At 40.9% G+C, this 26,822-nt stretch overlaps 1 protein-coding gene across 6 annotated transcripts in view; it reads right to left on the bottom strand.

Moving 5' to 3' along the window:
- Positions 1-2,420: 2,420 nt before the first annotated feature.
- Positions 2,421-26,822, bottom strand: part of esrrga (estrogen-related receptor gamma a) — a 189,808-nt gene continuing 165,406 nt past the window's right edge. For all 6 annotated transcript variants that reach the window (XM_088296136.1, XM_088296135.1, XM_088296139.1 and 3 more), the window contains 3 exons: positions 10,930-11,036; positions 10,673-10,835; positions 2,421-7,627 (listed from right to left, as the gene is read on the bottom strand). In XM_088296136.1, coding sequence (XP_088152262.1) covers positions 7,383-7,627; positions 10,673-10,835; positions 10,930-11,036 — 515 coding nt within the window. In that variant the 3' untranslated portion in view covers positions 2,421-7,382. The remainder of the gene's footprint in view (positions 7,628-10,672; positions 10,836-10,929; positions 11,037-26,822) is intronic.

Here is a 26,822-nt window from a genome sequence, read left to right as displayed (position 1 = left end):
GCGCCTATTCAATTATGGCACCTTATCCAATGTATACAACAGCATTGCAACGGCAGAACTGTAAGATGTGCCATATTTTAGTTCTCGCAAAATTTAATTTTGCACAAACACAGTGGAATTCTGGGTAGGCAGGCAGAAAGTTTGTATTTAGAATTTTATTTCACTTTAAATCTACACCCTCACCTGTGTGTTCAGATATACTGCATTTTCTTTGTTTCGCTGTTCATATTTCTACTGTGCAAATCAATCAGTATTTATCCATGTGTGTGCGTGTGCGTGTGCGTGCGTGTGCGTGCGTGTGTGCGTCAGGGGGGGATAAGTGTTGTGAAAGGCCATTACCACCATCAGGCCATGTCACTTGGCCTGTGAAACCCATGGGAACCACCCGGCTGATACAAGGCGACATACACACACACACACACACACACGCAGACACGAACCTGAACACACACTCAGAGGTCACGCTAGTGCCACTGGTGCAAAGTTGCACGTTAACACTTTTCCAAGGCCTCAAACAAAGATGGCTACCCTTAGGGACTGTCTTCCACTGCCCAGACTGGAGGCGAGGCGAGCGGACGCCATTTTTGTGCTTCCTGCCAAATACATAAAATGCTCCAAATTTCACAACAATGGCTAGGGTGAGTGTGATAACATTCATAAATATATCTAATAATTGAAATTGTTTTCCTCTTATTTTCCTGTGCGCGTGTAGTTTCCAACCCAACATAAAAATAAAATCAGCAAATAATCCTAAATTCTGCGTTGAGATGATATCAAACTGATAAGATAACGGATAAGAAAGTGAGAGATGCTCGCCGATTGAAGGAGAGATGTAGATGAAGCCAGAAGGTGGAGGAGGAGGAGGAGAGAGGAGTTAAGTCAGCTATTAGCGATGCGGCGTGCGGCGCCCACTCTTACGCGCGTTCCACAAGGTTAACGATAAGGGCCCCTCGGCAGCTGAAATGCTCAAGTAGCTTTTATCGTATCATAATAATGAATCAAAGATAAAATAAAATAAATGAACTCCAAAAGGCAAGCAAGTAAAATGAGACATATGCGCACGGAGGTGAGCACGTCGAAGTGAGAGGGGAAAAAGCGTGAGAATAATCTGAGAAGGCCGGAACAGACGACAAAAAAAAAACAAAAAAAGGAATAAAATCGTGTTCTTGTTGGGTGAAATCTTCTTATGTCATCTGGCTGAAAAATATTTTGCCCGCAGGTCAGACCCGCACCCTCAAAGCCCCCGTTAGAAGAAGGCTTCTTAAAAGGCTTCATGGCTCTCTGCTACATTAAATCTTTGGCCTCTGCATCCCATTTACTGCTGCCGGCTATTAGACGGGGGGAACAGGAAGAGAATAAAAAGGGGAGGGGACAACAGACATGGCTGAATGTTATCGTCTGTTTAGTGCTGCACACAGCATGTCTTACATCCCTGTGTGTGTGTGCGTGTGTGTGTGGTGCCCTTGGCAAGAGGAGAAGATCTAGCTTTTTCCAAATGGACAGTAGTTAGCCACCCACCGGAGCAAGCTGTTCACACTTCCTAACACCTCTTTCTTCCTTCCCCCTCCAAACTCCAACCACTCGTGCGGGCAAATCAACTTTTATCTCGAACTAATGTCAGAATGCTTGGCTTTCATGCAGTGCCAATTTATTTTGCCTCGATATCAAAATATGATAATCTATAACAGGGGTGTCAAATACATTTTTCTCGTGGGCCACATCATAGTTTTGGGTTTCCCTCGGTGGGCCATTATGACAGTGAACCCACAAAGAATCTAAAAGAATCTAAGAAAATGTTGTTTATTCAACTACTGTTCAATCCATTTTAAAAGTGCAATTGGTAAAAAATCCAATATTTTAACGTGATCAAAATTGGAGAAAAATGTGCAATCTTGGTATTTTAGCAAGAAACATGAAATCGCGCATGATTTTGCTTCCATGGGCCAAATAAAATGATGTGGTGGGCCAGATCAGGCCCCCGGGCCTTGATTTTGACACCTGTGATCTATAATAATAAAAAGCAAATTTTGCAATTTGTGGCTATTTTGAGAGGCTACTGACAATGCTTGATCGCCCCATTCACTGACTGCCCCTGTGATTTTCGGCAGCAGAAACTCTCCACGCTTCGCTTTTATACATGAAATTATAAATATAGTTAAATGTTTTTTGTAAACACAACATATATATTGTGCGTATGTACTCTCTTGGGACGACTTGGCCGTGTGGCTCTTGCAACGCAAAATGATTTTTTAATTTGATTTATTTTTGGGGTGAAAGCTTATATGCATGTCTGACTGGCTGTTTACATCTTCACCGTGGCGATGCCGAGCACCAGTTTTCAGTTTCAGTTACAATAAAAATAAGGTAGTGGGATCAGGTAGAATAAATATGGCATCATTGGAAAGAGGAAGAGAACAAGATTCAAAACTGGAAGCCTGGTTTTAATCGATATTGCTCTACTGTAATAATCCTGAAAGGCATAGTCTGGAGTAACACATGTAATGCTTCAAACAATAGTCGTTTAACTTACAGAATCATAGGTCTCTCTTTTTGCATTGAACAATATATACAGTGTGAAATAAATACATTTACACAAATGGACATTATCATTGGAGCACACTTGTATGATACACATCACAAAAATATACAGGTAGTTATTTTTTTTTTTCCTTTTTCATTTTCTGATGTGAAGCACATCTAAAATCTACGAACATGTTTATAATAACAATACAGGGTCTCTCCCCCTTGTCCAGAACTCTTCGCAAGGCAAGGGTCTCTTTTTTTTTTTTTTCTCCTCCTCCCCTTGAAAAGTTTGTATCCAAACTCTCCCTCGCCCATGACTGTAGCGCAAGTGGCGGCTACAATTAAATACAAGAAAACGACTGCCGCGCTGGGATGGACAATCCTTTGCTGCTTCCGCTACACAAGTCATAGTTGCATTACATACAATATTTGCAGTTTATGGGTCTTGGTAACAGATGAAAGAAAACAACATGGTGCTTAAAGTGCAACCAGGTCAAAACACACCACTCCTTTTTCCCATTGCACCTCATGGAAAATACTTAACTGCTTATTTAGAAACTCCAATAATTGGTCATAAGTGCAACTTGTCAAGAGTTCAGTCAAACAAAAATATTGCTTCTCAAAATGAAAACGACATCAACGCATCTCGCATATTGATGTGTTTCTTGCACAATAAGTGTGATGTCTTAAAACGTTGCAATCAATTGAATGGAAAAGAATGTGACATTAAAATAAAAAAAATAAAAAAATCTCCGCTTTTAAACAACTGGAGAAATTCAAACCAAGTGCACATTTGGTAGATTTGTAGAATTTGCACTCGGTTTATTTTGTCAGGTGCCAATTTTAACGTTAAACTGCTCATGTTGGACTTCAGGATTCTTGTCGTTTACGTCATAGTGCCTCAAATAACACAATAATTGAAAGATAGTTGAGGCCTCGCTCTTAACTGTAAATAATTTAATATATATATGGAAATAAAATCATTAAATAATTTCAAGAAAATAAACAAAATGATTGAGGCGCTGTCAAGCTGCGTAGAAGGTAGTCATGTATGTACAGCGAGCTTATCAAAAGGTTCTCAAACGCCCCCCCCGTCGTCATTCAGTCTTTATTAATTCAACTTAAAAGATACACAGAATATTGTTTGTTCTACAAGGAAAGTGACACAAATGACCCTTCCTCTTTAATTACTTGCATTTATCATTTAGATACTAAATAATTCATTAAGTATGTGTAGTCAGGTAAGAGACGAGTACCGTAATTTAACCCTAGAAGAGTTCTTCGTCGCGACGCACCGATCCGACAGCCAGACCACATGGCTTCTAGTCTACTGGGTGCTGGCTAAAAAAGTGAGAAGCGCACGGCACGAGGACGGTCGTCGGCACGAGGGAAGCACACAGGCACGCCACCGAGTGCTCAGCGGAAGAGGGGCGGAGCCAAAAAACAAGGAAGGCTTGGGGAATCCAAAGCAAAAGTTTTTTCCCTCCATCGTAAAAATGGCAAACTTTCCAGGTCGAGCTACATTTTTTTTTTTTTTTTAAATCTTTTTCTTTGCAATAAAATGTCTTATGTTAGACTTGTAATCTATCTGTATTTACAATATACAACGTTAACAAAGGCTAAGAAAATTGCCCCTAATGTTGAATGATGTTTGCGAGCGATGTTAGAGATGGACTACACTTAACTCCTCAGCTGCCAGCTTCTAGTAGGTTGGGTAAACATTTGGCATTCTTATCCAGCTTTGCAAATGACTTACATAATTAGATATATGATCATTCTTAAATCTCCGACGGTTAAAGCTATAATGAGTTGTTCAAATCTTACGGTGGGTTAAGGTTGCATTTGAAGGAAATACAACTTTGCAAATGAATGACTGAAAAATGTGATATCATATATTACAGGATTTAACTTTTCTTTAGACCTTCATCACTTAGTGCAGGGGTGTGCAAACTTTTTGATTGGCGGGCCACAATGGGTTCTAAAATTTGGCAGAGGGGCCGGACCAGGAGCAGATGGATGGAGTGTTTTGGTCACCTCACCTCATCTGAGAAAATAAATACATTAAATTTTAAATGAAAGTGAACAAAAGCATTAGAACAATAAATATGTCTTTGAAAAACCGCAGTACTTAGAAAATAAAACAAACAAGGTTTATTCATTAAATTTTTTTCAAGTTTGGCGGGCCGGATTAAAACGTTTAACAGGCCATATGTGGCCCCCGGGCCGTACTTTGCCCACGCCTGGCTTAGACTGATTGCACTTTAAGAATTGACATGTTTGAAAACAAGAAGTGGGATAGCAAACCGGCTCAAATCAGTGTGTAAGTATGATCATGATTAGTTTTCCATTTTCCATAACTGAAACACACATTTGCTTAATTATACGCCCTTTTCAACCAAGCGCTACAATTTTGTTCAACCTCAATAAAAAATTTGATATTGCTGCATATGTGAGTGATTTTAAACACGTCCGTGGCACAAAGAAGTTCGGGGACTGCTATACTGTGCACATCACTACTTAATCGACTTCGACTCGACTTTCATCATACAGTCGAAGAATAAAAAAATCTTGTCCCACTCCTAATAAAGAATAGCAACCCGGAAAAAAGGTGGATACATCCCGACTAGACAGGCAAGCGCCTTTGTTTGGCTGGTTACACTCTTGTGATGTCGCACTATTTCACGCCACGACGCAGCCGATAAAACACACCGAATCAGATTTATGGTTCTGAACACAAGTGAAGTGAAGCACTTGGTGGAAACATGACTTTTAACGGTCTGCATATTTTTTCTACTTGGCTTTGGAGAAAATGTTACTCAAAATGTTGCATTTGGTCACATGACATGTTGAGAATGTTCGAAGTCATGACGTGAACGCTGCTTGTGTACATCATCTGACTTGATGCTACATTGTCAGGACTGCTGTGTAACTTAGTTATAAATGTCTGACTCGCAAAAAAAAATAAATAAATAAAATAAAGCTGGAAATTCTCCATGAAACCCATCCTTGCACCCTCGTTAATGCACTCTAGCTTGGAAGCTTCTAAGATAAACTTTGATTTGTTAATACATGATACGTGGTTATATTTATACATACATGATCACCACTGAGTGTGGTCAAGCTGGTAGAGGAAAGTTTGTGTTTTGGGTTTAAGGAGGCAAAAACAAAGCGGCTGTTATACATCATATACAGGACGTCTGTTATTTACAAGCCTAGTATCGGTACCTTAGCTACAATTATTTCGAGATAGAAGCCAAGAAAATCAAAAATAACGCAACACTTCAGGCACCTTTCTGTCCTGACAGTGGCCCGTCACACATGTGGAACATCTGCTCTTGTTAAGATGATCTTGTGAAGGAAGCATTGAGGCGCCACATGACTGTCTCAATGGCACAGTCAAAGAGTGAAATGTGTGCGAGGCGGTGAGCTGCACGGAGTTGAAAATACTGCAGATCGACAAACACAAGAGGAGGAATATGAGGAGTCGGCCATTTTGCCACTTTTACACTGCACGCTACCAACTAAGCTGGCGTGGCGTTAATGATTTGCAAAATGTGCATTTTAAGGTACAGGGCTGTAGTGAAGCTGACTGGTGAGTGATATGGGAGCCAGGAATGAGAGGGTAAAGTTGGCTGCGAGTTTGATGTGGCTGGAGCAGCTCTCATTCGAAAGTGCTTATTACGTGTTCATTTTGTTATAATTTCATCAATAAAGCGATGGAACTGGTGGGTGTGTCGATCCTTGACCCCTATTAGGGGCTTTACAATCCGTTCTAGTGGTAGTAGGCCTTATCAAATGAACATAATTGATTTTTTTTTTAAATGAAATTATTCCAAACCTTAGATATTCTTTGTCTCGCATGAAATTTGTCTGCTTTGTTAGCTTGTCTCATTTCAACGGATGGCTTCAGTTCTCGTTCAATGCAATGTGGTCTCCATAGCTGGCAGCTGAACTAGTTTGAAGCAGAAGAGTGAGCAGAGTTAGTACAATGCAGTGGAAAAGTGACCTTTTTCCTTCTCATAAACTCATCCATTTTAAGTGCGACATGATTTTCACAACGGGTCACAAGCCGATGGCTTTTTGGGGAAGCAAATTTTAACAATTCAAACTCAATCCATGGGACATCTTCCCTCTCTGCTGGTTATCAGCACAAGTGGACTTCTTTTGAATCATTGGTAGATGACAACAATAGTCCGGGGCCTTGCAATTCTATATATATATATATATGTATATATATATATATAAAAAAAAAAAAAGTCAAAGAATTTGGGGTCATGGCATAAAGTTGCTGGCATCCGCTGAATGCAAGTGTTCCATCTTTTGGCAGGCAAATCCTCCTCCTCATCTTCTTTGTCCATCCAAACGTCAATGTACACACAATTTAACAAATGTCTTCAATACTTCTTTCATTTTTTTCCCTTTACCTTTTTAAACACTTAAAAAAAACCTATAGGGCGTGGGAGTAGGGGCGGGGGTGTCAAGGCGGGGAAAGTCTCATCAGTCCTCCGAACCTTTTTTTGTGTCCTCGTATGAGCACGATCCTGTTAATAACGCCATCATTAAATGCATATCTGAGTGCAATTGGCATTGTTTTTGCACACAACAATAATAACAGCAGGAAGTGTCTTCTTGTTTTCTCTTAGGAGGGGGGCAGGGGTCATATTAGTCAGGTCCCACCTCCCAACAAAGGGCAACAGCCTTTTCATTCAAATCTTAGAGCAAAGAGGTTTAAGGTAAGAGGAGCGTCTTACTTGTTTAGTCAGAGTGGGCGTACTTAAGGGACATATTATCATGTGTTTTTGGGAGAATATGTGTGTGTGTGTGTGTAAAAGATGGAGAGTTGCTCGGACTTTGCGCCCTCACACTTTGGCCTCCAGCAGCTCCAGGAAGAGTTTGTGCATGGGCACTTTGCCGTCCTGCTTGATGCTGTAGAAGTGCTGCACGGCCTTGGTGGAGGTCTGACGGAGCAGTGGCAGGGTCATGAGCAGCTTGCCCGTCCGCCGAGGGTCCTCCTGGTGCTGGGAAGCCTCGTAATCCTGCAGGGCCTCGTGGAGCACGTCCTGGAGTTTCTGCACTGCATCCACGTCCTCGATATGCATGGAGTCTGAGGAGGAGAACAACAATGCTTAAGGTGAGCACGTTCACATCCACGATAAGAAGCATACAGATTTTTGGGGGATTGAATTTAAAATATGAGTGCACTTTTAACATCACGTTTTCTGGCACCTTAACACAAAAAGAAAGGTAATGGGTTTTTCGACCCACAGCATGTGCGAGAACGTGTCTTTCAAAGTGTGGGGCAGTGGGCGTGATGAATGAACAGACACTCAGACAGGTGGGCGGAGTCCAAAAAAGATGGAGTTGGAGGATGATGGAGAGATTAGGGAACACCTAAAGCACATGTGTGCGTATGCTCTCTCTATCTTTCACACACACACACACACATGTAATCCCTCTTGTTTGTGGCATATACGTTCCAGCCAAATGGCAGTGTGTGTCCTGAGAATGTCCCTCACTAATAATGCTCCATATTGGCCCTTGGGGAGGCCAAGTCTTGATGTGAGCTGGCCTTTAGCTCCCAACCTTTGATCAATGGATCCGATCAATGGCTACATGCATGTTAAATAATAATCACAAGGCAACTGCTGATCCATATACGCTCACTAACACACCTGAATGCACACACACACACACACACACATAGTGGGAATGTTGGTAGTGTGACTAGAAAAACCTGCCTGCACTATATATGAGATCCCTTTATCATGAAATATTTCCAAATATGACTCAGATTTGATTGATATTGTCAGAGAGGACCACTTGTGTGTTGTTTGTCTCAGCCGTTAGCGATGGATTACAATACATGATGTCATATATACACAAGGCTGTGGATCTATAGAGCGTAATGCATGTATCAGTATGCAGGAGCAGACCACTCAGGTTTGTCCTATAAGGATCGATAGAAAACTCAGCGTGTTCCCCTGTCAAAACCCTTCACTGGGGCGGCCCAGTCTCGTCTTTTATTTACTGGATAATAAGTAGCTTTATTGGGCCGATAAGAGGATTCCTAAATTCTGTTCAAAATATAAATAAATGCAGCGAGATGAACTCAACACACGTGTAATTCATGTTGTGTGTTTAGTATTTTGCCTTCTAGTCATCGCTGCTGCGAGACACTCGCAAGCTAAATAGCGCAACTTAATGAGCGGGAGCTGTTAAACCACAACATGGAACACAATGTGTGCGCGCGCACACACACACACACACACACACACACACACCCCTACCTTCTGCTTCCCATGGCTAGTTGGAGTGTCTTTACATGTGGGGCACGTTTGCTAACATTTCTTTAGGCTTGGCTTCATTAATGCAGACGATTAGCATCCCGTGAATTAATTAGTGTCAGTGCCCTTCAAAATGCTAATGCTAGCGCTCGGTTGACTTGACGAGCGATTGTAAAGTTGTTGTGATTATTTTTTTTTCTCAACAGTGATGAGCATTTTAAGTAAAAAAAAAACATAATTTTAGAAAATGGGGGATTAACCTGTTGAAGTGATTTCGACGCCGTTTCATTTGTTTCTATTGGCTAATATTTAATGTACTGAAACACCAAGACTTGTCTTTTGTCATTTTAGGCCACATATGAAAGAGAAGAACGTAGAGCAGCTTTCAGGTGCGCTAAAAAAAGATGTTTGGATGAGCAGAGCAGTCATGAGGGCACCTCAAGGGGACTGGTAATCATAATTCTTCGTAGACACAGAGAACTGTGTGAGCACGGAAGGACTTGGACGAGATCTTTTTTTCTTGTTGGGCACCAATTCAAAAGTGAGTTTGCGTGCTGTTTTGTCACATTTCGTAGTCATTTAAGTCACCATGCTCAATAGAAATGCCATCAGTCTGTTCCAGACTTGGACAAAAAACAGGAAAAAACAATGATTGTAATGTGTTTTTCAGTACAAAAAGTAGCACTTTATGTTATTGAATTTCCTAAAAACTGACAATGATGACATCATTAAATGGACTGTAAATTAATTAAACATTTCTTTTTACTTCAACTCAATGGGCATTAGCCGCTCCTCTTTGTGTGCTTGCCTTGGCCACCAGGGGGCAGTTTAATATACGCATAAAAAAACATGGACAGTGTTCACAACAGACATCTTAGTAAGCTGTCCTTTTTCTCAGTGAAAAAATTATATTTGGTTTGGGTGGGGTAGAGGGAAGAACTTGAAACTTACTGTTGCTGATTTTTTAAAATACATATACGGCAAGGGGAGGAGCCTGGATGGTTGACACGCATCTGGTGATCTGCCCAGCAAAATACAATTTGCTGTCCATCGAAATTATATGGTTGCCCCCCTCCATTGAATGCCCGAGGCCACGCCTACTTTTTCACGCCACTAATCCACAAACCACTGAGTTTTCTCAACACACAGCCAATATTTCTGCATGATGGCATGATTTATAAATATGCACGATCATTTGCAACGATTCTAATTCGACATTGCAGTAACATTCTTTGTGTGTTTAATTTAGATGTTGAAAGGTGTGCATGTGATTGTCGGATTTGTGGTGGCAGGATTAGGCCAAAAGGCCCCTCCCTCGCCATTCAAAGCTCCCTCCATCGCATCTCCCATCTAAACACATTGTATTGACAGTTCTCCCTTGTAATTAAAGAGTACTGAAGAGCTGGCCGCCATCCAAGACAAAGTTCAAAAGACGGGTCATGGGAGGGGAGGGGCAAGGCGTGCGCCGGTGTGTGCGTGCGCGTGTATATACGTGTGTGTCAGTCAGCTGTCGATGCAGCCGGACACATCAGAGAGGGGGCCTTTATCGACAGACTTTGGGCTCCAATGATTTCACCTGATTTAACAGGCATCTGAAGAGACGCCGATGCTAATTGTCAAAGGGATGGCCACATTATGCAAGGTGGGCTACGAGGTCATACGAGCGACCGTGTATTGTACATGTGATGATTTGACACTCATGCATGTGTGAAAGTGTGAGTCACGTCCGGATAAAGAGAATTGAAAGGAGCGCTTTGATGACTTCGTTTGAATGAGTCCCTCGGGAATGGAGCTTCGTGGGATTAACTCTTTTTTGCACTTCACAAACACATACACGCAGAAACACACACAGTTTTTCATCCAACCTGAGTTAGCCAGCGCAATGGCCTTCAGAGTGACAAATTCCTCCTTGTCCAGCTTCATGGTTTTGTACTTCTTGACCAGCTGCAGGATGGCGTTGTTCAGGTCCAGGAGTCCAGCCAGCTTTGACTGATCCTCATCCATGATGTAGTCTTCCGCGTACACCAGCTAGTGCCGCAAACACAAATCGTCAGGTTGACGAGAATCCGGAAGCGCTCTCTCAATGGTGAAGCAGAGCCAGAATAAGCAGAACGACGCAAACCTTGTCTTCGAAGGAAAGCGAGCGGTACACGACACGCAAGATCAAGATCTCCATCCATGCACTCTGCAGTAGACTCATCTGGTCTGCTAGAGACAGCGTGGAGAAACCTGGCAAAGAACACAACATTTGGTCATGACAAGGTGAACAGAAACGGACTTTTGATCATTGGTGGGACCAGAGGCGGAGCAAGAAATCATCATAATAAAGAAATAATATTCTTCACATTGATGGCATTATAGCCTAGTGTTGAATTTTTAGGTGAGAGTTTTTATCCAATCAGAATTCAGATAGCTCCTGTTGCCAGGCAGATTTCATAAGACCAGTAGCACGCACTATTTGTCCGAGGCCTTCAGATACAATCACGCGGGCACTTGTTCTGTCTAAGTCAATCGGCTTTCAGAGTCGAAAGACAGTTGCGATAGCCAATCAGATCACGAGTTGCTTACAGTGAGCCTGCTTTATGGCTTTACGTTGAAGGTGATGAACGCGTTCTGTGATTGGATACTCACTCGTGAGGGGGCAGGGCGATGCGGAATCAACACACCTGAAAGTCGGAACTGGGGACCGTTTGAAAATCGAAATCTAAAATGCGTGGATTTAATTGCAGATATGCTTGCGGGGCCATTTTCAAGACGGAGTAAATGACGGTGTTATGTGGTGTTTTTACTCAAGTAGGACTTCACTGAAGGCCTATGTGTGAACTTCACGGCCGCCAATGTGTATCAGTGATCAGAAATGTCTGCATGGGTATTCTTCAGGTGCTCTTTCTTCCTCCCACACTCCAAAAACACACGTTAATGCCTTTGGAAAAAAATCAATTGTATATCTGGACTGTATAACTCAAAATGAACTACAATTTTGTACAGTTTAGTTTCGAAAGAAACACCACTTTCCTCTCGGCTTCATTTTAAAATTGAAATTTAAACAAAAGTCTTGTTTTAGTGGACCGGATCAAAAATGCTTCCTCCTCCCTAACCGCTTTCCTCTCTGCGTCCATCCAGATGTCCAAAGCATTCCTCCACCACCTCCTCATCTGCTTGCCGTCCTCCCTCCCTCCCCTGTGCCCAGGGCCGTCCTCTGGGGACAGGTAAGCCTTATCTCCCTCTGACACAACCCGCCTGGATCAATGTTGCCCATCGTTGCTGCACCGCTCAAACATGGTCGTTAATTGCAGCCGTGGCTTCAAATTTCCCCTTTTCTTCAATCACAACCCACTCAATTTGTAATTGCCAGATCACCATGTTGACAAAAGTATTGGGACACATGGCCATGACACCCCCAGGGAGGGGGGAAATCTTTGAGTGAGGCTGGACTGGTCGCCCAGTCAATCGTACGGCACTTTTAGACAAACGACCATTCACACCCACAATCGCACCTCCATTCAATTTTGTTGTTTGTGTTGATTGGTCCAATGCAACATTTCACTTCCCTCTCCCTTCCTTCCATTTTAATGGAACACATGCACACTCACACCTTCCTCGCAGCTGTCGTCACCCCACACACCTGTCCATCCACACCTGCGCCAGCGTGTGTCCGCTGCAAGTGTGTGCTTCATAAGAGAGGTGGCCCATGTGAGCGCACCTGTCAGACTGCACCGCAGAACTTCGCTATGTGTGTGTGTGTGTGTGTGTGTGTGTGTGTATGTTTTGGATGCACTTCCTGCCAGGACGAGTGTGCAGATGAGAAGGAAGATATTTCCTCAACAACATCTGCTGCCGTGTGCCTCCTCTCGAGACGGGGGGAGTGTGTGCCAGTATGTGTGTGTTTTTTTGCATTCGTCTATGTGTGTTTGGGGGCTTCTTATCTCTCGCTGCATTGATGGGCAATAGCAGACGTCTCATTATGTCCAGGTTGCAGGCTATTGTTGTTTGAAACATGCTCCAATTCATTCCATTTACAACTACTGACGTCCCAAGCTCACACATAAACACACACACTCACACACACACACTGTTGCATATCCATATGCACCATAAAGTAAAGACACCAGAATGCATATATCAGGGGTGGGCAAACTTTTTGATTGGGAGTCCACAATGGGCTCTGAAATTTGATAGAGGAGCCGGACCAGGAGCAGATGGATGGAGTGTTTTGGTCACCTCACCTCATCGGAGAAAAGCAATACATTTAATTTGAAATAAAAGTGAACAAAACCATTACAACAATATATACGTCTTTGGAAAAACCACAGTATTTAGAAAATAAAACATTAATAAGGTTTATTCATTTAATTTTTTTCATGTTTGGCGGGCCTAATTAAAACGTTTAATGGGCCACATGTGGCCCCCGGGCCGTAGTTTGCCCACACCTGATATAGAGCAATACAGTGAAAGGGGATAGCCTGAGTGCAGTCAAGTGGCAGTGTCCTCGACTTATGATACAATCAAAAAAGGATCGTAAAGAGAAAGCGTCACCGACGTGGTACCTTTAAGGACCACACGAGAAGCCCGCAGTCCTGTTCTAAAAATAGCTCAGTGATGAAACAGTGTGAATTTCTAGGAATGTTATAGAAATGATCTGAAAAGTAGAATCCTGGCAGATATGTATGCAAAAATAATCTGTTGCCTATTGATATTTATGTTTCATAATCATGGTTGACCAAAAAATTTGAATGGCTTTATATGCCCTCAAATGTATTTTTGACACTGAAAGAAAATATAAAAATATTGGGAAAAATAAATGGAAACTAAATCTGACTCACTATGCTGAGAAACCGTGGATTATTAATGATAGCAGCACAGTCGAACACAATTTTGTCTGCTGCGATGTCATTTTTTGCGGATCTGATCAATGACGTCATTGATTGATTGGCAGATTATGAAATTATAACTGATGACCAATTGTAACATAAAATGCAAAATATATGCCAATATAATCCATCTGATCAGATCTATGTAAATTCTACAAAATATAGGACTATATTAAACGTTATATTCCAGTTATATTATTATTATGGCGGCATGATGGATGACTCGTTAGCACGTCTGCCTCACAATGCAGAGGTGCAAGGTTTGATTCCAAGTGGAATACACGCAGCACACAAACACACTCTCCAGTCATCAAACGTCCCTTCTGATTCCAGCTGATATGTACAAACGCACGCTTACTCCAGCATAAAGGGAAACAGCAATAATTAAAAGCCTCATGATTAATTTATCGAGGCCAAGTGCAGCGTTTCTTCTCAAAGTGCATCGACGATTTTTATCTGGTAAAGGCACTTCCTGCGCAACAATACACGTGCTGGTGAGAATGTGCATAACGTGTCGTCTCATCAGCATGTTTTCAATCTGTGGGCAAGGCACGCTGTACACTGTGCGCGTGTGCAAATGTGAGCTCAACGCGAGAGCCCCTCCCCTTCCTGCTCCGTCCTCTCCTCGCTAGCCTGTCTGTGCCGTTCAGCCATCCAATGCCTCTTATCTGTCTGATTAATAGGTGGCCAGCTTCAGGACAAATTAATTAACAGATAACGCCATCTCGCGCCCCTCCCCCGCCTCCTCGTTCCAACACCACCCCCCTCCCCCCACCCGCCTCCTTCTCATGAAGCGATCGATACGGTAGAAGAAAAGAAACATCAATGGGAATTTAGTGCTGATGATGGAGAGCGAGAGAGCGGTATTGATGGAGCGAGAGGACCGGGATGAGTGAGGGAAGAGAAAGTAAAACTCGGAAAGGGGGGGGGTGAAGGGTGGAGAACCCTTTTTTTTCATACCTGTGACTTCGCTGGACAAAAGGAGCTTCCTTATTTGTCTCTAATTACATTTGCTTTCTGCTCGTTGTTGATAAGGTTTGCGGACGTGCTCGTATGGGAACCACATACAATCTGTCTTTTAATTAACCCTTCGCGATGACATGTTATATGTAGACTTGGCAAGAACATTAGGAAAAATTACACAAGTCAGCAAAAAATCGAAATGAATACATTTTAATTTTGTTAAAAAAAAACAACAAAGCAAGAATAAATACCAAAAATAAAATTAAATGCTGATCATCCTCCCAACTGAGACATTTCGGAGCTACGGATTATCTATAAAAAAGTCGTTCGTATGCAGTAATATGAGATGCCTAAAACACGTGATTAGCGATTCGTCAACTTCAAGTCATTGCAGAGTCGTAAAATAGATTAGTCGACTAGTCGAGTCAATCCGCAGCATGAATGTATGTTGCAAGATTAACAAAATCAACAAATTGCGAAGCAGGAGCCTCAAGAGACGATGCAAAATTTCTGTTTTCTTTACAAATGTACGCTAATACCAATCAGTTTCAATAATAATTTACAAAACTGACTGCCTCATATAGTGACAGTTGCTCATAATAAGGCTGAATATGGAAACTAAAATATTAGCAACTCTTTTTTTTTTTTTTTTTTTTTTAAAGTTGGTTCAGCTTTGACGGCAAAAAGAGTGAGTGCTCGTGTGTGTGCGTGCGCATGTGTGTGACGGGGGTGACAGAAAGAGGCTGAAGTGCAGTCACGCAGACTTAACCTCCACCACTCGCTCTGACAGGCTCTTTTCTTTCTTCCGCCTCTCTCTCCTCTATCAAATACAAACACACACACACACACACACGCGCAAAGAAAAACACACAAACACAAGTAGATTCCCCAGCCAGCCTGCGGCCTGTTTGTCTGCCAAATGAGTCCTGACTGCACGTTTACACCCGAGACCGCACAACAGCCTGGCACACACACACGCACACACACACATGTGTACACACAAACACACAGGATAGCCCTCTCTCATGCCCCAGTTGCCACACAAATTCACCAACATTTGTTTTCTTGTGGTTTCAGGGCAAATGAGAACCAGTGAGGACTGCATGTTATGCTTCTAAGTACCTGTGTGTGTTCTCTTGTGCGCCACGTGTGAGTGTGTGCGCTTGTGTGATGTTGTGTGCGCGCGCATTTGTGCATGGCCAATAGCTGGTGCGTCCAAGAAGGTGATGGTGTGAGCGTGCAAGTAATGTGACAGGTGTGAAAACAGGCTGCAATGGTGATCTGCTCCCAATTATGAACACATGACTTACTGTCACCAAATTTGACACTTGGAGGACATTTGAATGTATTTGTAGATCCCAGAAGACACTAAAAAAATATTCTGTAATAATCATGAGTTTACATATCCAAAACCTACGCCGTTAACGTTACTAGAACATAAAGAGAGGCACAGGTTGAGAGGCAATTTGGATTCTGATTCTGAGGGACATTTAATAAAATAAAAGAAATAATATTGTAGTGTATAGAAAATACAGTAGAATAAAATCGAATGACAGTGTTCGTGCATCATGTTTTCATGCTTCAAAGCTTATTGATGTTGCGTTCATTCGGGTGTCTGCGGCTTGGCCACCAGGGGCAGTATAACAGACATACAGATGGCTGACGACGAACCGGAGCTGCTTATGACACATTGTGGTAAATTTAATGTTTTTCCACAAATTTATACTATTGGTCAGTCCACACATGTAGGTGCTATTTTGAAAAATTATTGACCAATCAAAAGTGTTGAAAGCGGATTGATTTGTTTGCCGATGCAATGTTAATCTTCGGAAAAGTAATGATTTTGGCGGTGCGAGCCACACTAATAATGGATTCACAATTAAGTGACACAGTAAGCAGTGTAATATTTAGAGCTGCACAATATATCGAAAAAATATCGATATCACCAATGGATTTCTATGCTTTTGTCTGAAAATTAAAAAATAGCTAGAGGAATAACAAATATTTGATTAACAGTACATTGAGCTTGCTTATTTTGCAGCATGAAAAAAGACTTACATTCTAAAATAAAAATCAAAATAATTTCCTTGTGCGAAATATCGCAATGAACAAAAATATCACACATTTTTCAATATCATGCAACCCGAGTAATATTAGTCAATTTTTTTTCCTCAGAGGATAGAGAATACATGCCTGTGAATATTGTTGTATTTTCTGTTTACAAATATAAATATGTATATATTGATGTTAGTTTTGTTAGCCTTTCTGTAGCGTTTTTTTGTTGTTGTTTTTTTTCTTTTTTTGGTAACTGTACATTCACTTTAAGCTATTGGACATTCATAAGTTACGAGTTGGTTAAATACACAATATTGTTACTGTATTTTTATAGGGTTAAACCTCTACATGGATTAGCAAAATACAGGTTGGCCTATTTTATTTATTTAGTGCTTGTAACAAATATTTTATTACAACCCAAAACAAAACAAAAAAAAATGGCTGACCTAACGTTGGATCACTTGTAAGTCCAGGCATCGACTAACGGCTGTGAAAATAGTCCATGTGCTTTCGCTTTAAGCAGGCTAGTAATAAATGGACATTTATCATATCATAATATTAGCTCTAATCTTACAGTCCTAGTTTATGAATGCATTAAAATATATATAGTTCCTTGGATAGATGCAGCCATTTTTATTTAAAATATTCTAGTTCTAACAGCATGGTGTAAAATAGATGTTCTGCTATTAAAAAAAAAAAGAAAAAAAAAAAGGAGACTTAGCAGTTCCTGATTTCTGTGTGAAGAAAAATAGGTAACAAATATTCATAAGTATATAAAGACATCCTGCCTTGGAGCACCTTCTCTGCGCTAACAATGACACTGAGCTCTGTCCCATTAAAGTGCAGCCTTAGGATACAATAAGACAAAAGTCCATCAGACTGTCTGAACAATGAAGCGGTGGAGATTCACGCAGTTATCAGCAGCGGAGGAATGTTCTTCGCACATTGTCAGACAATTCAACCAAAGGGAATTCACGAGACGTTTGTGTGACTTTTCACGAACACAAAAGAAGGAGGCACGTCAACAAAGTATTTGAAGACAAATCGGAACAATTAACTGCGGTTAATTTATTTTACACTGGTATTAGTTAGGAATTTTAACTCAATATTAGGGCTGTCAAAATTAAAGCGTTAACTCTGGAGATGAATCTTTTTTCTTTTAACTCAGTTAAATATTTTAACTCAGTTAACTCAGTTTGATTCATCTAAAAAAAAATACCACTTTAGCTGCACATCTTTCGCACATCATTTCAGAACAAAAGACCCTGCTCAAGTTAACACTGCGCCGAGCAAACTAACACTGCTGGAGTGTGCTGCTTGTGGGCAGTTTTGAGAAATGTTTCCAAGAAAAATGCCTGTAAAGATGAATCTGTTCAGATCAAATTCAAGAATCAAAGAACGCTATTAGAACAGTCTTTGAATTAAATATACTTCCTATTTGGTGATTTTGCATTAATTGCAAGATATCATTTGTGTAGATATGTTACAAACTACAAAAAATCGTAGTTGAAAAATGTGATTAATCGCAATTAATCGTGGAAATATTTTGGTGATGAATTAGTTGAAAAAATTCATCACTTGACAGCACTACTCAATACATGCAATATATTAGCGTTATGTGTCTAAATTTGCTTTAGCAGCTTATTGTTGTGAGCTGTGGAAAGAAAGCAAGTTCTGCCTTAATGCTCCGTGTCATTTCAGGGCGTGTGTGTGTGTGTGTGTGAGTACCTCAAACTGTTTGGTACCATAAGGCCAGACGCCGGCCCAAATGAACACGGACCCCCCTGTGATCGCTTTGGCCAAGCCAAAACAAACAAAGTGCCCACACACACACACACACACACACACACACACACACACACACACACAGCACTCACCAGCTGACCCAATTACACAGAGATGCGCAACGAGATGGAAACAAATCTTTCCAGAGAACCATTTCATTTCGATGGGTGTAAGCAACACACGAACAAAGACACTAACTATACACACACACACACGGCCTTCAGGTTGTACAGTTCGAAATGCGAGCCAACAAGATGATTGCAAGGTTGAACAAAAAAATTCAATCCTCAACTCTCGTGACCATGTTAAAGTATCCTGGAGCAAGATTATTTTGAAAAATTTAAAGGAAAGATTATTGAGGACCAGGCGAGCGTGACAGTTGCTGCTGGATCATGTTTTTAGTAAGTTCTCACTTCCGCTGGAGCACTTATTTCTGGCAAAGAGGGACTTGGCACTTGCATTTCAACGACACTAAACCTTTTAACTCATTCACTGCCATTGACGGGTAAAGACGTCAAAGATCCTTTATTTTTTTTTTTACTTGGCCAGTAGTGAATGAGTTAAATTCAAAATTAAAAATAACAAATGTATAATATTTTTTCTTATTCTTTTAGTTTAAAGTTACTCAAGTGTTATTTGTAGAGGTGTCCTAATTTGAAGTTAAAAAAAAATACAGTGGGTGTGGTTATCGAGTAATCAATGGAATAATCAATGGACAGGATAATCGATTCCAAGAAAAGTCCAAATAATCTTTTAAACTATTTGGGCCTGAATAGTTCATAAAAAAAAAAGTGAGAGGTAAAAAGATGACCAGGTGAGTTTCTGGTCAACTCTGATGATGAAATGCCTTTCAAAGGAACATTGAGGGAAAAGTGACACCACATCCGTCACTTTTATTGCTTAGGAACACTTTAATTATGTACATAATCACCTTCACCACCTCTCACATTGTTGGCTAAAATATCTTTTCTCCATTTCCTTGGTCTCGCAACCCCCTCCGCCACCTCTCCTTGGGCCGCACCCCCCACTTTGTGTGTGTGTGTGTGTGTGTGCGGCCTCAGGGAGAGTGGAGCAGTCATAGGGCTGCGCTCGCCTCTAATCAGTGTGAACAGCCAGCTAATTACCAAACCCTCAGCCCTGGCTGACTGTTAATTGCATACATTAGACACCATCAGCAGCACCGGCAGATTAACACTTAAAATCTTCCCATTGCTTTAGTTTAGTGGATATGAGTGTGTGTGAAACAGAGAAGAGCGCGTGTGTCAAGTGTGCTGCCTCTGTGGTTGCGGCTGCTCATATTTAATACTTAATTAGAGGCAAACTGGAGACGCGGCCACACTAAGGTGGCTGTGGGGTGTCGGCGCGCCCCGGTCGCGGCGGAGGAGGCAGCGTGGATGGTCGGGGGGCGAGCCCGGGGTCTCTGCGGAGACGCCAGATGGAGTGACATTAAGAGCATTGCAGTGGAGCCGTTTCAAATAATAAAATATCAATATTTACATTTTAATTACCCACTTCCAGCTCCACCAGGGCTGTGTCAAATAATGTGCGCGCGTGTGTAGGCATGTGTCACTTGGGTCTTCTAAACTCTGTACAGCGGCGTGAGTCTCGCCTAACTGACAATCATCCACTCTGCTTGAGAATGAACAGAATAAATGTACTTTTTTTTCCATCGTTTTTTTTTTCTTCTTTCTCTCCTTTCACTCCTGCTTGCTGCTCTTCCCTTCATGATTCAATGCTGATGCAGGCAGGAATGACCACTATGTGTGTGTGTGTGTGTGTGTGTTAGCTTAGATGCATTAAGTCTCTGTGGGTCTCACACACTGACACTGCTGACAGACAGTTTTGCAGAAAAAAAAAAGGAGAGCAGAAAACTGAAAAAAATTAATTAGGTCTCCAGAATAAAGGAGACATAGTATAGAAAAGGAAAAAAAATCCGATAAATAAAAAAAATAAATAAATAAAATAATGAAAAAAGGGATGGATTTGGGGTTAAACCCGAAATGAATCATACTCAGCCCACAGTTTGAAGGCGTTCGATCTTTGAGTTGAATTGACTGACTCGAGCACAGCGTTTTTAAAGTAATCATACACTTTTACAATAAGTCCAAGGTTACAGGTTATTAATGCGCTATAAAATATTTTTATTTCTAAAATTCTCATATAGGATAGGAGTCGGACCTTGGAAATTATTAATAGTTCCCATTATTTCTCAGCATAATTTCTTGCATCGTTTTTGGCTAAAAGATTTCATTCAATAATATAGATCAGAGGCGGTGATCTAAAACCTCCTATGTGCTAATTTATTAATTTCATATTTTTTTACACAAATCTACACAGTCCACACATGTGGAGGGTATTTTTACAGCATTTTTGACCAATCTATAGTGTTGTAAATTACTCGATGACGATGCAATGTTAATGGTTGAACAATTAGGTTGTTTTGGGGTCGCCTGAAAAGTGATGATTTTGGACATACAAGGATTCCGCACGATGTCAACGATATGAACTTCAGGTCAAAAATGAGGCCACTTTATGAATTATTTTGAGCCACTTGATTTTGAGTCTGGGCAAATACCAAACCACAAATTAATTCACGCTTGTTCAACTATTGGAAAGTAAACACGTCACATTTTCTAACCTAACTGTTTCAACATATTTTACGATGCTGTTTGGTAACTGTAACTAATATAAGGCTTTGCAGACTTCAGATTGCTGTATGTTTTGATTGGTCCATGAAATCAAAATGTTTCCATATCTGACACTGTGCCTCTTTTTTTATTTTCTTTATAATGAATTGCAGCTTGTGGACATTTCAAACCAAGCTTAGGGGACAGAATAATGCACTTCAGATAAAAATAAATAAATAAATAAATAATATATATATATATATATTTTTTTTTTCCAACCAATACCAATTATCCAATAATGACGTGCTTGGCCCCAATTTCTGATCAGAGATCAGATCGGGACAATTTCTGTCTTAACAGCAGATGGAATGTAAATGAGGAAAAACTACTGTATGTCAAGGACTGATGATCCTGCTCTCTCTTAGGCATCAACAGAAGAAATTGTCTGACATCAAATATTGGGTAATAACTATAATCATAACTGTTGTTTGTTGATACAATGCAATTACTGGAAGAATTCCAGGAAGATTCATTCAAACAAGAGACGAGGCTTCCTAGAGGATTTGAGCTCAGGCAGAGGTCTTAAAACAACTCAGCTATCGATGTATCAATCCGATCTGTAATGAATTCACATTTCCCAGTTTGTTCAATTAATGGTGTTGTGGCCGTCTATTGATCGCTTGTTGGATTACCTGCTCTGAACAATTTCCTGTAATAACGTATTTTTCTGAAGAGGCCAGTATCAGAAAAATGTTTGACAAGACTATTGTATCTCATTTTTCAGTCCCGATGTTTAACTCTCATGTTGTCTCGGTTTGTCTTTAGTTGGATGGATGGATTGATAGACTTGAAAACAAGAAGAGTAAACAACATATTTACACATTTACAGGTATCGTCACCATCCTGTGAAAAACACTTATGTCCAATTTCTGCGTTACATACATCCCATGAATGTGACAACGACGATATAGTCCATTCCTCTTTCTGCAATAGATGCAATTTGGGACTAACATGATACGTACATTTTATGAGGACGTTTTACCTCACACATGGGGGAAAGCTGTTATAGAAACTAAATACAGAGTGAATATCAGCCCCTGGAATACCAGATTACCGTATTTTCCTGACTATAAGCCGCTACTTTTGTTCTATATTTTGAACCGTGCAGCTGATACAACGGATCGGCTTTTCCGTGGATTTTTCTTTCACCAGTAGGGGGCGCTCTATAGTTCAGAAAATACGCTAAATAAATCGAGATTTTTGTTTTCTCTTGGGTCTGTTCTGTTTTATTGAGCAAAGTTGTTGTAAAGTTGTAAAAGGCATAACGTTATATATATCGGGTTGTTTTTTTTTCGGGGAAGAGCTGCTACGGCTTATATACAGGTGCGCCTTATGTCCCGAAAACACGGTGGGGGGGGGCAGTTCAGTCAAGTCAAATTATTTTGTTAACCTTAATCACAGGAGAACGTCAAAATGATTTACATGCACACAGTTGTGGCCTTAATTGATATGCGCAGTTTTGTTTGTAGTTAAATTTGCCTTATTAATTTCCTGAATAAAATGAAATTACACAACATGTATTTATGTTTGCATTCTAGAAAAGTACTCAGTTCAGAAGCCCACTTTGGATGTGTGAATAAAATTTTTTGATTGCAAAAATAAAATACATTCCAATGATCTCCTCTCTACTGGCGTGGTGTCCATGTACGCGTTGATGAGGTCGTGTTGATTCTATCTTCCTAATCCCCTGTAGCTTCCCATAGCGCCATGAGCAGACAAACTCCAGAGGGATTAATTTAGCATTCACAGATTAGAGATATGATCTCCAATATCATCATCATCATCATCATCATCATTCAGGACAAGCACGGAAGAGGAAATTCTCAACAAGGGAGGATTGAAGACAGACACAATGAGGGAAGAGATGAAAACCGATGGACGCCGAGCGTTCTAAGCGCTCTGTAATGTCCTAGCTTGGAGACAAGAACATTAGGACCTCATTCCATATCCTCATCTGGGCCTGGAAATAAAAAAAAAAGCCCTGGCTGAAAATCTTAATTAATTGTCCAATAGTGCTGCAGGGTCATTATGCATCGCAATAAAGAAGCGTGTAATTATGAGATTTAACAGCCATTACCACGGCCAGGAACTCATATGTCATCATCAGCAAGCAAGCCAATGCTTTGCTTCGGCTGAGTGTGTGGCTTGATGGACAGCACACACACACACACACACACACACACACACACAGACCAACACACGCACTCATGTATGGATTCATTCTGTTGGCATGTCCTGTTTAGATAAAGAGAATACATGAGCACGACTTGACAAATGTGCACGCAGACACTAAAAAGTACACCGACACACACACACACACGCACGTCGCGACCCGATTGGGGCAGACAATGAGGCACACAGCTGCGATAGCAGCCCGCAGATGAAACATCCCATCAGCATGCTTATAAGGTGTGCTCAGATAGAACACAAAGAAAATGTAGAAGGTTTATGGTGCGTTATTGTCGTAAATTAGAGTGTGCCTGGGTGCGTTTATGGACGCTCGCTGGAGCCTCGCCAGAGAGCATGCAAAGCGACGTGAGCAGCAATGATTCGGACCTGGCTGGACCTCACAAAATACATGCCAGGTTGGTACATACGGTGAAACTTCTTTACTAAAGGTCATTTTCACTTTTTGTTTTCACGCCACGCTGCCACATGTTTAGAGTGTGTGCTCATTTAGAAATTATGGCTTTTATTTCTTTATTTATATCGTGTCGAGACAAGCTGAGTGCGTAAGAATTGCGATCTACATGTGATTGTTTCAGCAGTTTTTCTGTGGATTTTTCTTTCACCAGTAGGGGCGCTCTATAGTTCAGAAAATACGCTAAATAAATCCGTTTATGTACCTTTATATGCATTCATAGTACAAAATCGTTCTGACAATGCAGTAAACAACTCATTTTTTTAAACATAGAAAACTGCGGCTTAGAGCCTGGTGTGGCTTGTATATCGTTTATTTATTTATTTGTTTTATAATTCAAATACAGTTGCTGTGGCTTATATACAGCGCCTTATGGTCCAGAAAATACATTTATATATTTAATATTAAAAAAAAATAAAAATATCTATCTATCTATAAATTTATTGTTTTGGTTCACGAAAAAAAATGAAATGGAAATTTTCGTCATCGGCTTCACAATATGTCATTCCTCTGGAAACCACACAGCTTGAATTACTCGAGTAGCATTAACAAGACTGATACTTTTGATGCCAATGTATTTGGTGTGCGTTTATGAAAACTATTCACCAACGCAAATATGGCGTGCTGAACACTGCGGTTGATAAACAATAATGGTGACAATAATTGGTCAACGGAATGACTGCAACTAACAATACCATTATGGAGGCACACACATTTGCAATTAAGCAAATTGCTGCCTATCAGCAGCTGTGTCTGCAAGTGGTACATGTTGTGTTTGTACCTCCGTGATATTTAGATCATTTCCCTGAATGCATGTGTGTGTGTGCGTGTGTGTGTGTGTGTGTGCACAAGCCATACGTCGTCCTCAGCTGCTGACAGCCACCCTCTAATCCCATTTTACTACCTGCTTATCCCCTGATGGAATGGATGAATCCTCCAGACTCTTATTTAAGAACAATGGATGGAAAAATAGGGGCGAGGAAATGCGACACAGCGAAGAGAAAGAATATGGACGAGGAGGTGGTGGAGACAAAAGGATGCGGAGGTAAACAATGAGGAAAAGTAAACAGATAAAGAGAAAGAAAAGGAGGCGGGAGGGTTAGGAGGGGGGGGGGACTATTTCATGGCTGTCTGTGAACTTTGCATGAACCGACAAAAATAATGTGATGTCATGACAACCCCTTCCCTTCTTCCACCACATTTGCTGCACGCATAGGTGAGCATTATACTTGTGTGTGAACTTTTAGATGGCTTTGGGTGTGTGTTTGCGCTTGGGTGTGTATGGCAGAAGACAGAATAGGTTGAGGATTATTTGAAATGGAGCTTGGCCCGTGCGTAATTATGATCATCTATCTTTATGCCCCCCCCCCCCTCGCCCGCCATCGTATCATATCAAATCACATCACATCTTCTATCTCTCACTCACACACCCCCACACACACGCACACACACACTCACACACATACCAAAACAAATTGAAAGTAGTAAAAGCTGACTGTTTGCAAGTGACAACGTGGATGATGATGATGGGCTCGGATGCTGATTTATTTGTCAGTATTCATCTCGTGTCACGTATTATAACGCGAAACCGTAAACGCTGCGCATGTTTGCATGTGTACGTATAAAGCTCCACACTGGATGTGTGATAGACATTATTCGATGCAGATTAGCCAGTGTGCTCACAATGCAGGCTTGGTCTCGGAAAAGCTGACAGATAAATGGATTTGATTTGCTAATGTAATCAAGATAAAACAGCAATGGGCTGTTGAGTGCAAATCGTCAGTATTGGTTTTTACACACCTACTGACAATGCTTCCTGACTTTTAAAAAACTAAAACCTCAATTACTCTCAGCACTTTTAATAGGAATCTTGCTCATCACTCCAACACTACAACTTAAGGGTGTGTGGAATTGCGGTACACGGTATAAATTTGGCGTACAGTTTAATAGTACGGTAATACAGTTTATTTTTAAACAGCATCAATCTGATTAAAAAAAAAGTGTGTCCAAATTGAACAGTCACCCATCGTCTAAGTTTTCCCCAAACAACTGGATAGAATGCTGAGTGCTAAGCTAACTTGCGCCGCACCAGCTAGGAGCTGTGGCTAGCTAGCGTGGCTAAACATGAGCTGCTCCTCTCACCTATTAGATCTTACCTTTATGGTAGCAAATCAGCTTCACTTTTGGCAAGTATCATTATCAATTAAGGAGGATGAGGAGTTGCTGCATGCAATGCACTGAGCAATAAGCGAGAACAGGAGAAGATGGACAAGCTATGCTAGCAGCTTGGATAACTTGAAATGTAGCGAAACACCGGTTTAGGTGCTTATATTTCAACATAAGTTTAATTGTAACTGCATTACAGTGGACAAAGACCCAACTATGATCATGTAAAGAGCAGATAAGACAACAGGTACACTGTCAGCACAAACATCCGAAAACTGGAAATAATTATTTATAACATTAGCAATGCTATTTGTGTTTGTTTCTACTATTTTGCACCATTAAGCACAATTAATATTAATAAATTAATTAAATATATATATTTTTTTATTTCTGGATTTATTTCTATCAATTTGGCTTTAACTATAATATAGTCACGATAAAACCCATTCAATAATATTTGCATTGTTATGTCCACGCGATATTTTTGTCATGATATGGGCAGTTAATATTTTTTAAATTATTTATTCATACGATGATATGAATTTTAGGCTACATCGGCCAGTCGTGCTTACTACTGCTCAGGTGACTTTGGTTTTCGGTGCTAAAAGTTGCTCTAAGGTGGCGCGACACGTGAATACAGTCATTGTGGCAGTTGGTAGCATGTGTGAAAGGAAGAGTCATGTGTGCATATGCGTGTCCGTGTGAATGTGTCAGCTCACGCTGCTGCAAATATGTTAAAGGTGTGTCACCGGGAACGTGTGACCTGATGAAGGTAAGTGTCACTAGTGGGGCCACCTATGTGTGTGGGTGTGTGTGTGTGTGTGTTTTATGGATGCGTGTCCTCTTA

Source organism: Idiotropiscis lumnitzeri, chromosome 5, assembly GCF_059441095.1.
Source record: "Idiotropiscis lumnitzeri isolate Australia: NSW breed Sydney's pygmy pipehorse chromosome 5, RoL_Ilum_1.0, whole genome shotgun sequence".
NCBI lineage: Eukaryota > Metazoa > Chordata > Actinopteri > Syngnathiformes > Syngnathidae > Idiotropiscis > Idiotropiscis lumnitzeri.
The sequence above is the reverse complement of the archived record's forward strand: the minus strand, read 5'-3'. Positions and strand labels throughout refer to the sequence as shown.